The 12031-nt window shown below is 48.9% G+C and overlaps 1 protein-coding gene across 5 annotated transcripts in view; it reads right to left on the bottom strand.

Moving 5' to 3' along the window:
- CALN1 (calneuron 1) overlaps positions 1-12031 on the bottom strand; it is a 440008-nt gene that overhangs the window by 397511 nt on the left and 30466 nt on the right. For 2 of the 5 annotated variants that reach the window (XM_080679979.1, XM_080679980.1), the window contains exon 2: positions 4735-4930. The exons of 2 other annotated variants lie outside the window; for them this stretch is intronic. In XM_080679979.1, coding sequence (XP_080536105.1) covers positions 4735-4857 — 123 coding nt within the window. In that variant the 5' untranslated portion in view covers positions 4858-4930. The remainder of the gene's footprint in view (positions 1-4734; positions 4931-12031) is intronic. One more of the 5 variants, XM_080679981.1, reaches the window with a different exon arrangement.

Genomic DNA, 12031 nt, shown 5'->3' with positions numbered 1-12031 from the left:
AGAGGTGGGTTACTCCAGAGGGTAACAGGAGCAAGGTGGAAGCCGTGGGACTGGAAGTCAAGAGGAAAGAAAGTCATAGAGTTAAAGCTGAGGCAACATGAGGTGAAAATGTTGCTTGGTCATCCACATGATCATCTCAGCTTCCCCATATGACATCAAGATTTGAGACAGATATAAGACTGAACAAGCTGGTAAGTATTCAAGGAGCATGAGATTGGTCAAAATGAAAAGAGACAGCAAGGAGAGGTTTGAGGTAAGACTTTTACACATTTCTTAAGGAATCATGCCATGAAGGTCGACCAATAGTTCCTTCAAGTGAAACATCTTGCTGTTCCTCTCAGGGGTCCTGGAGGACCTCCCATCCTCTCTCTCTCTCTCTCTCTCTCTCTCTCTCTCTCACACACACACACACACACACACACACACACACACACACCACCTTTCTCCAACCAGAATGGGCTCTCTCTTTTCTGTTTTAAGTATTGGATTCCCCATAAGAAGGACAGGCACTTATTTTTAAAAGGTGTTTATGAGCAAAAAAACAAACAAAAACAACAACAACAACAACAACAACAAAGAACTAAACATCACTGATGAGGCCCAACCATTCCATTCAACACACAAATGAGCTCGAGACTACCCAGTGAGTTGATGGAGATGCCCACATCCTGCATCCTGCTACAATACCATACAGTTGGCACTCTCCCCTAAGACATAGCCCATAGAGCTAATGCTTATTGATGAAACACCCTTGTTAAGGCTGATGGGTTGAGTCTTCTGAGGTCTAGCAGAGCCAGGCACTGGGGGAGAGAGGAGCAGTGGCCACAGTGGGTCCAAAGAATGGAAGACAAGAGGAGGAGAAATGAGGATGGACAAGCCATGGAGGACTCTGATAAATGATTCCAGTCTAGTGGGGAGTCCAGCTTAGTAACCAAGCAATAAAGGTTGAGTTCCTCCTGCCTCTCACTGTGTTGAACCTTAAATCATGGAGGAGTTTATGGGTCCTGTTTATGTAGAGACTCTTTTTATAAGCTATTCAGAACAGGGGTGGGAGGGAGAAATAGGAATAGAATAATTCCCTTTGAATTTCTATTGCTTTCAGAATCAGCAATGAGTCATGCATTCTAATTCTTTGCTTTGTCTACACGTTTTTATTTCAAAATACTAAAAAACACTTTGTTTGGAACACGAGCTATTCTTAGCTCATATATCAATAGTGCACATCCATTTCTCCCCATATTAGAAAAGCTTCCTTTGGATTGGGTTGGAGCAGCACCATACTAGTAGGGTTGTTTATTTAATTGTAATTTGATGAAGCCACCTGGGTATCTCTCTATTACCTGGGGACACTCTCCTAGCTGGCTTTCTGGGCCTACTGACCATCCACAAGTCAGCTCCATACTTGACCCAGAGAGCACCCCAGATATAATATTCTGGACAGAAGGGAGAGACCATCCTTTCAGGTCACCAGATTGAGAAGCTGGCACCTTGGCAGGCCCAAGACAAGTCGGGGCTCCATTGTTGTGTGTGTACTTGGGAGACTCTTAAGGGAAAGAAGTAGAAAAGAAAGAGGTCCCATCTATGAGTTATCTCCTGCAGACATGGCCACACCTTGGCAAAGACATAGGAAAAGACACTCTGGGGGATTCTGCAAACCTCTGAGCTGACAAGCAGGAGGAGAACAACTGGGAGGAAGGCTGGGAGTAGGTCTTTCTTCTCCAGTCCCCGCCCTCTGTATAAGGTCTCTCTCTACACTCCCCTGCAGAGCCCCCGGCCCACTGTGCTTATCCACCTCACTGTGCTTGTTCCACCAGTGATAGTCTTCTAGGTCTCGCAGGGACCACCTTCTTTTAAAGGCTGCAATTTAAAGCATTAATAGTAAGCACCTTATCAGCACTAATGGATAGTTAATCAACTTCTAGAATGGAATACAAAACCACTATCCCAGGAACTGTGGTGAAGAAGTGCCCCACCACTCTAGCCATTGCCTCTCCCCTTTTCCATCCACATATTTATAGTGGAAGCAGCCATGTTAATAACCTCTGGCTCTCCTATCCTATATACTATTTATTTGATCAGGAGTGGGCAGCAATGAGTCTGTTCATGGAGAATTTGGAATTGAGACAATACTGATTCCCAGCCAAGCCTGGAAGACAAATTGGGAGCTTTTTGACAAGAACAATTTTCATATAGTCAGAGAAACCAGAGAAGTGTGGACAGGTAGAGAGGAACAGCTTTATTTGGTTTTCAAAATCCCTCTAGGCCTATGGGTTATCCATCCTTTAGGCCTTGTATTCTATAAGACACCTCTCCCAACCCCTGCCTGAAGTCTTTCTAATAGGTCTCTCTTTTCACTTAGGAGAGCTCTACTGGACTTCTGTTACTTGCAACCAAAATGGTACAAGGAAATGTGAAAATGATCCGGTGGGAAGATGGGACACGTTGAAGAGACTCCTTAGTTTATAATTTTGCCTACCCTGCCCATGCCAGGCACAGCACCTAGGCAACTGCCCAGAGGGCTTGAGATCTGAGGAGGCCCCTGATGCTCTGTAGGCTTAACCCAGTACCCAGCCTGTGCTTTAGCTGAAGGAGGTCCCAGCCAAGGGACTGAAGGACAGGGAGGCAATGTACTCTGAGGAAACCTTTGGAGCAGTGGTGGCCAACCGGTGGTCCGCGAGCCACTGGTGGTCCGTGAGGTCCGAAGGTTGGCGACCACTGCTCTGAGAGACCGCACTGCTGGAAACTGATGTGGGACCATGCTCCAAATGAGCTGTATTTCCTTCCCCTCCTCTCCAATCCCTGGCGCTGAGGCCAGAACCTCAGGACTCCCTCTCACGGCCCCATTCCATCCCTCCTTTTGACCTGTATCTCCCTGCCCACTGCACCAAGAAATCTTTGTGGGTATGCTCCCAAGGAAGGAGCAAGCAAAGTGTAATGTGGGGGAGGGGGATTGAATGTGTGAGGGGAACAAGCCAGAAGCCCTAGAGACCCTCAGCCTTGGGTCCAAAAAGGGTTAATGCCCCAAGAAGAAGCTGATGGTTTGGTTCATTCCAATTGAGCTAGTGCTACTCCCAAAGACAGATGAAATTAAATTGCCTAATTCATGCCCATCACAGTTCTGGCCCCAAAATTCTAAATCCCAAAGTCACAGGAACAAATAGAAAAACTTTTTTTTTTAAATTTGGGAGTATATTGAGCAAAAACCGTCTATCTAACTCTATTAGACTTCTTTGTCTGTTTGCTATATGATACCTTCATTTCTACTAAGGTAGAAACCTGTCCTTTCCCTCTGTGGCATCTGCCATGTTTGTCATTTGTTACAGCCTCTGTAGGACATGCAGAAACATCTGTCACCCCAGTCCTTACCTCTTTTCCTCAACATGCCCCCCTTTTCCACGACAGTTGCCCAGGATGCTGTCACTTATGCCAGCCTGAGGAAAGGCCAACTGGGAACTTTACCCTTGAACTAGACCATGCCTCCGACCAGGCTCCTCTCTTGGAAAGGGTGAGCTGGGTTGAGGAGGCCCCGCCCAGGTTGCTCTGGTCCCTGACCAGCCTTGCTGAGCAGAACTCATGCTGAGCCTGCCCTGCAGCATGTGTCCTTTCTAGCTCATGTCACCTCCTTCCAGATCTTTCCTCAGAGTAGACGAGAAGGGCTCACCCACAGGTCAGCAGGCCCTGGGCCAGGGATCTCACTAGCTCCCACCTCTGAGTTCCCAAACAATGGCTCTAAATAGATACTTATAGCCTCCTGTGCTAGGCCCAGCCCCTCCTGGGAGAAATTTCTAAAAATCAGGAGATACAGTTAGAAACATCTCTAGTTCTTTTTTTCCCTCCTAAGCCTAAACTTAAATTCATGGCCCCCCCCCATCAACACATTCGGCCACCATGAGGAGTTGGTGGCAGAAAGGTCTGGCGATTCCATTCCAACAGCCTTAAGGAGACCATTCAAACATAACCGTTTATAGGACTCAGCACAGACCAACTCCTCAATGCCAGCATCACAGATCAAAATTTCCTTCTATACAAAACCACCCAGAGTTGAAATTCCTCTTAAGTTTATACAGCCATGAATGTCTCCAGGGAGAAGAAAGAAAGCAGGGTCAAAGCCAGGGAAGCCAGTGGCTTGGTAACGTGAGACCCCCTCCCCCTGAACTGACCTCCTCACCTGTAAGTGAGGGGCTGCGTTTCCCAGTGGTTAGGAACCTCGGTTTTGGATTCAGAGATCCGTGGCAGGAATCACAGGTTTACCTTTGCCTGTGCGATCTGGAGTGAGTTGATTAATGTCTGTCTTACTTTTCTCCTGTAAAAACGGTGTTAATGACACCCTTGCGGGGTTATTATGAGGATTTGTTGAAATTACCTATGTGACACTCCCGCTTCGATGCTGACACACAGTCCCACTCTCTAAATGATATCTGTTGCTGCTTTTCTAGCCACCAGCATCACCCCAACCCAACCAGCACCTGAGAGAGTCAGCTTGCAAACCCATCCCCTCACCCACCACACACCTTGAACCTGTCAGGCTCAGGACTTCATCTCTGTACCCAGCTTAGACACATGACCCCTCTGGACCCCTCCCAGATGTCCTGTCTGTAGGTCTCCTCTCCCCCCACACTCAGCAGCAGAGACTCCCAGCCCCCGCACCACCCCCTACCTGAGGGCAGAACACAATCAATCCTGAGCAAACACGTGAGAAAGCTCGTTTCTCCAGGGGGTTTGGGGGGAGAAGACTTGCCAAGTAGGGAAGTCGGGGGCCTGGCTCCTCGGCGGCTCCTCTCCCCCTCCAGGGGCTCCTCTGCCCCCCTTTTCCTCATGCTCAGGCTTCCCCTCTCCAGGTTGCTCGGGCAGCCGCATCGGGGGTCCAGGGCGATGTTCTCAGAGAGATTTGTGAGCACATCAAGGAAACGTCAGCGGTGACACTGAGGCTCTGCAAGGAGTTGACAGAAACTTACTGCCTGCACAGTGCTGGTTGATCATTTACTCAGTCAGTTGCCTAAATAATTCACACCCTCCCTTCCGTGTTTAAACAGGACAATGAAAGAAACACAATCCGGACGCAAGAAATATAATTACAGTCATGACAGTTGTTTAGTTATTAATAAGGCCTCAATGTCACCAGAGGGTATTACACAATAAAACAGTATGTGCCTTTGGAACCAACCTTAATATTTACAGGTACTTTACCATTCACACTCCCGTGGGAACTGCTGTAGTAGAAGCGATGTGGAGAGAGCTACAGCCAGCAACGTGATTGCAACTCACAAGAAAGCCCAGCTCCTTGCCAACATAATTTGTTTCCTTGCTGCTGGCATTAACAGAGCCACAGAAACAAAGTTGGGGGCAGAGTTAGGGATAACTGCCTTACGGAGAAGATTCTTGTCAAAGCTCCTAAGCCTGGGATGCTACTCATGATCCCAAGACAGTGTCATCCTAACTTCCTCAGACAAAGCAAAGAGCATCCAGGACCAGAGTCCCTTTATGTCTCCAGTCCAGACTTGCTTCCCACAGGGAGGGAGCCGCTGCATTCCTTGGATGTCACCATCTCTCCCCAACATCTGGTTAACCCCTACTTGTCCTTTACAAATCCACTCATGTTAAGGCACCCCGCATCTGTGCCTACTTTGGTTGCTGAACACTCTCTTCCCACGACACTGCATTGAGAAAAGCTCCAGGCAGAGAGTAATTCCAATGCATGCTGTGTCATCTGGGCCCAGGCAGGGACAACCTTAAAATAATTGGTGCCCAATAAACACTTATTAAACTCACATTTAATCAATATTGGTCCTCTGGATTGACGTTTAAAAATTAGTAACAAAACAAAGAATCTCAAGAGATGTAAAGCACAGAATGTAACTGGAAGCATTTTGGTGATGAAAAGAATGAGCCTTGGCATCATGGATGGAGTCCTTGTCCGAGAAAGCTGGCCCCAGGGGACGGCCGCACATTGCAGTGGGCAGTGGCCTCTCCCTGCAACAAGCAGCCCCCTCCTGGAGCTCAGGCTGCGTATCACATCCTGGGAAGAGGCTCCCTGCTCTGCTTCCATCCCCTTGAGTCTGACCAGAGGTGCATTTCCACACCTGGGAAGTGTCCTCCTGTGGAAGCCGGCCCTTAGGAGGTGGGACTAAGAAGATGACCTTAGGAAGCATGAAGCCTTGCAGAGGTGTGTGCAAATGTCATTATTGTTGTAAGTTAGGGTTGTAAATCTGTCAGTCCCATCCCGGTCAAGTGAGGTAAGCTCAGCTCTAGACATAACAAGTGTCAGGTACTGCAACGAGTGAGTGACAGACGCATAAACTGACCCTGTGCTTTGTAACATCCACCTTGACCAAAAACCCCATACTCTAGATCAGGGCCAGGCCAGACGGTGTCTGGGTGCTCCTGACCTGTGAGAGCTCTGGTTTTCTTAGGGTCATGACAAGGAGGTGGGCCCTTCCCCAAAGAGGGGCTCTATCTCCTGTGACTGGGTGGAACTTCCCACAGGGACACCCTATGGAAAGAAAGGCAGAAGCCTTTTCTTACCAAACAATACAAGGTTAACACACCCATGCAACAGCACTTGTCTTCAGACACACAGACGCGTGCACACACACACACACACACACACACACACACATATCAGTATTGTACACATACAAACATGCTCACAGACCAGTCTTCAAACACTCACAGACTATGTGTGATCTCAGCCCCTGTCCTAGACATACACACAAGGAGGACTCACTCCACAGCCACACAGCTGTACACAGCTACACACACACACACATACACACACACACACACATAAATCATGTGTTCACAAATACTATGGCACCTGCTTATCCACATGAGCTGCACTCACACCTATACTTTTTTACTCATCTCTAGTTATCATGTTAAGTTAAAAAGGAAAGCATTTTTTCCTGTGTCATTACAGTAGAAATGAAAAAAAAGTGACATGTTATTTTCAGATATGCTTTTAGTTGCCATGACAGTCACAGCACCATGAAAGCTGTGATTGGTGGCAAGTAGATTTTAAAAGAACGTAATTAGCTCCCTATACACAAAACCTTGCAAATATATTGAGTGTACTTTCTCATCAGTCCCCTCCACACAGAGTGGGCACCAGGGCAGGGGCACCCCACAATGCTGGTCTGGCTGCCAAGCCAGCTATGGGACCTGCCAGGAGCTCCTGGCAAGGATGTCCAAGCTGATGCTCACAACGGCTTGAGAACCTAATCCACTTAATTACTTGGAATGTGCTTGAGCTCAACAGGAGCGTGGCCCTGGAGGTGACAGCTCTCCATAAGGAACATCGCTCCTGCTGCTCGGCCGGCCTCTGATGCCCTTTACTGCAGCACTTACTTTGTGCCAGAAAATCACAAAGCCAGGGGGCTGGCTCCTCCAGCCAGAAGCCATCCCACCAGAATGCTCCTCTACAGGTCATGGCTGGCCTGGCACACAGCAGGGGAAGCCAAGCTGCCCTCCACGGGCTGGGACTGGCCAACCACAGCCAACTAATGAAATAGCCTAAGGTGGCATCTGCAACAGGGGTCCTCAAACTTTTTAAACAGGGGGCCAGTTCACTGTCCCTCAGACCGTTGGAAGGCCGGACTATAGTTTAAAAAAAAAACTATGAACAAATTCCTATGCGCACTGCGGGCCCGGGACGAGTCGGCTGCTAAGCAGGACAGGCAGCGGCACCCGGTGGGCCGGATAAATGTCCTCGGCGGGCCGCATGTGGCCCGCGGGCCATAGTTTGAGGACCCCTGGTAGAAGATGAACCTGCATCTCCCCATCGCACTAGGAGCTTCTAGAAGAGGAGAGCCATAATGCACACACCTCCCACGTTTTCAGTGGCCTTGTGCACCTTGGCACCCACCGTAAATACCTACTGAAAACCGAGTCTTGGTCCCCAAATTAACTGGTTGCCTCATTTCCTGCTGAGATTCTTAAGGGCAGGTAAATTTCAGAATTTCCCCACTAAGTCCATTTACCTTTATAATCATCTGAAAGGTCGGCCAGGAGCTGGTTTGTGAGCCCAGGTCCCGAAGTTAGAGCTTTGTGCTAACTGCTGGACCCACATTAGTGTCCTTTCCACGTTTTGTTTCAGCAAATGACCCCATCAACTTCCTTCAGCACCTGAAATGTTCCCTGAGAACTGGCTCCTAGTGTGAGGCACTCCAGGCCACCCAGAAAGTGACACTGACTTGGTTCAGCCCTCAAGGTGTTCTATCAGCTCCATAACTTTTACCAACCCATGTTCTTGATGTGGTTAAGAACATGGCTAATTGACAACTTACAATAGCTAAGATCTGGAAACAGCTCAAGTGCCCATCAGTAGATGAGTGGACAAAAAAGCTGTGGTACATTTATACTATGGAATACTATGCAGCAGTAAAAAAGAAGAATATCTTACCCTTTGAGACAGCATGGAGGGACCTGGAGAGTATCACGCTAAGTGAAATAAGTCAGTCAGAGAGAGATAAGTATCACATGATCTCACTCATATGTAGAATCTAAGTAACAAATAAACTGATAAACGGCGTGGATCCAGAGACATGGAAGCATGGAACAGAGTGCAGAATCTCAGAGAGAAGGCCGGGGTGGTGGGAGGTGCGGGGGAGGAGTGCGTGGGTGGGAGGTAATCAACCAAGGACCTTGTATGTATATGTGTGTGGCCCATGGACACAGACAATGGGGCGGTAAGGGCCTGGGTGGGAGGCAGGGACAGGCTTGAGGGGTTCAATGGGGGAAAAAGAGGGATATATGTAATACGTTCAACAATAAAGAATTATTAGCCAAAACCAGTTTGGCTCAGTGGATAGAGCGTCGGCCTGCGGGCTGAAGGGTCCCAGGTTCGATTCCGGTCAAGGGCATGTACCTTGGTTGCGGGCACATCCCCAGTAGGAGGTGTGCAGGAGGCAGCTGATCGATGTTTCTCTCTCATCGATGTTTCTAACTCTCTATCCCTCTCCCTTCCTCTCTGTCAAAAATCAATAAAATATAATTTAAAAAAAAAAAGAATTATTAAATATACTAGAGGCCCGGTGCATGAAATACATGTGGGGGGGAGGGGCGGGTCCCTCAGCCCAGCCTTCACCCTCTCACAATTTGGGACTGCTGGCTCCTAACCACTTGCCTGCCTGTCTGCCTGCCTGATCACCCCTAAACCCTCTGCCTGCCTGCCTGCCTGTTTGCCCCTAACCACCTCTGCTTGCCTGCCTGGTCGCCCCTAACTGCTCACCTGCCTGCTTGATCACCCCTAACCACCTCTGCCTCAGCCCCCGCACCTGGGACCCAGGTGTCCCTCCTCCAGTTGGCCAGCTTCCCCTGGGCCAGCCGCAGGCACCTGGGACCATAGGCGGCTTCCCCCGGGCCAGCCACAGGCACCCAGGACCGTGGGCGGCTTCCCCCAGGCCAGGCCCTGCCTTTGTCAGGAAGGACGTCCAGTCTATCTGGTCTAATTAGCATATTACCCTCTTACTAGTATGGATATATCTATATAATAAAAGCCTAAGCGACTGTTACAGCGGAACGACCAGAATGGCCGGTCACTATGATGCTCACTGACCACCAGGAGGCAGATGCTCAATGCAGAAGCTGCCCCCTGGTGGTCAGTGCATTCCCACAGGGGGAGTGCCACTCAGCCAGAAGCCAGCTCACAGCTGGCGAGTGCAGCTGCCACAGTGGGAGCCTCTCCCGACTCCACCCGCGGCAGCACTACCGAGCTGTGGCAGCAAGCACAGCGGGCCAGGATGAGTGTGAGCAGTGCAGTTCCTGGCCCCGATTTGGACTCCTCCCTGGCCACCTGCCACTTGGCACATTGCTACATCCCCCGAGGAGTCCCGGACTGTGAGAGGGATGTCCAACTGCCATCTTAGGCCCAATCCCGGTACCATTCTCTATAGAAGGCAGTCAGTCTGAACAACTCAGTGACTCAGGAAGTGCAGGGAATTCAGGGTAAGCCTGCCTCTGTGCTTGACTCACCCACTCAATGGTGTTCGCAGGACAGACCGTGGTGGCCCAGCCCATGCATGTGCAGCAGCTGCTGAAGCTCAAGCAGCAGGCCGTGCAGCAACAGAAGGCCATCCAGCCACAAGCCGGCAGGCAGACATCCCCCAAGAGGTCCCGGACTGCAAGGGGGTGCAGACTGGGCTGAAGGACCCCATAGTCCACAAATTCATGCACCAGGCCTCTAGTCTATATACACTGAGTGACCAGATTATTATGATCTCTGAACACATAATAATCTGGCCACTCAGTGTATATCCTATATAACAAAAGGCTAATAAGCAAATTGTCCCCTCAACCAGGAGTTCGACCAGCAGGCAGGCCGGCCAACCACCCATGTCTCCTCCCCCTGGCCAGGCTGGCCAGACCCATCCATGCACGAATTCATGCACCGGGCCTCTAATATATATATACATACATATATATATATATATATATATATATATATATATATATATACACATACACACACACACACACACACACACACACACACACACACACACACATACTGAGTGGCCAGATTATTATGTGTTCAGAGATCATAATAATCTGGCCACTCAGTGTATATAAAAGGCTAATATGCAAAGTGTCCCCTCAGGAGTTCCACCAGGAGACCGGGAGTTCGATGGCTCACTATGACATGCACTGACCACCAGGGGGCAGTGTGGAATGAAGGAAGGACACAGCCAGCAGCTGGCAGCCGAGGAAGGGAAGCCCCAGCCCGCAGCCAGAAGGCCCTGATCAGCCCTGATCGCTAGCCAGGCCTAGGGACCCTAACCATGTACGGATTTCGTGGACCGGGCCTCTAATATATATATATTTTTTAAAGAACATGGCTAATTGAATCAGATCATGCAGGTCAAATCCTAGTTCTGTCGCTTATGAGCTGTGTGATCTTGGGCAAGTTAACCTTTCTGTGCTTCAGCTCCTTCATTGGCAAAATGGGATTGATAATAGTACCTAATTTTTATGATTATAATCAAGTGTTTGGCACAGAGTAAGTACTACATGTGCTAGCTATCATTATTCATTCCTTCCTTTTGCACCTAACAGGCAGTGGCTGAGCACCCACTCTGCTCAGATGGGTGCTGGGCTGAACCCATAGTGGGATAGAGGGGGCAGTTACAGAGTGAATCCACCACAGATACAGCCTCATGGAGTTCAGAATCAAGCCAGGGGCACAGACACAACACACAGACCAGAGAAGGAGGCTGCTCCTTACTCCTTCAGTTCGAAGAGTCAGTTTGGCCCCGAGGTAACCAAACAAAGAGATTTTGATTCTCCTCTTCAATCCCACAAAGTATGCTCCTAAATGGATCCCTGTTCCTGCCTCTGAGGAAGGGAGATATATGGATACAGTCTGGGTGAACTGGTCAACCTCGTCACCCTAGCATGTGGCTATGAGCATTCAGTGGGATGCATGAGTCACAGGGAAACTCAGTCCTTCACGGATTTGGGTCCTTTTTGGAGTGTTTAAAATTATAATCACTGTGGGAACAGGGGCTGAAAATCTAATGCTTATGAGCAAAGTGTATGAGGATTAATTTTTACCAGCATAAATAATCTATTAATATGGGGTAGATGGTACTACTTAGTTTCTGGGAACCCCAAGGAACAGTAATTCCCAAACTGATACTCCAAAGTTCAGTTTAAATGTTCCCATGAAACGCTCCCTGCATTCTGACCACATGGGACATCATCAGGTTAGAGCAGCCTTGGGCAAACTACGGCCCACGGGCCGGATCCGGCTGTTCTATCCGGTTCTCTTGCTCTCCCCTCCGCTCCTTTACTTTGAATTTATATTAGTTCACACAAACACTCCATCCATGCTTTTGTTCTGACCCTCTGGTCCAGTAAACCCATTGTGGCCCTCGAGTCAAAAAGTTTGCCCACCCCTAGGTTAGAGCCTTTTGTGTCTGTGGCCCCTGCTACATCTTCCAGTTGTTGATGGCCATATTATAACCATAACTGTATCCTCTGTAATGCTTGACAAGGGTTTTGCATGTGGGTCTTTTCTTTCAAAACTCTCCACAAC

The sequence above is a fragment of the Plecotus auritus genome, assembly GCF_963455305.1.
Source record: "Plecotus auritus genome assembly, chromosome: 7".
NCBI classification, from domain to species: Eukaryota; Metazoa; Chordata; class Mammalia; order Chiroptera; family Vespertilionidae; genus Plecotus; species Plecotus auritus.
The sequence above is the reverse complement of the archived record's forward strand: the minus strand, read 5'-3'. Positions and strand labels throughout refer to the sequence as shown.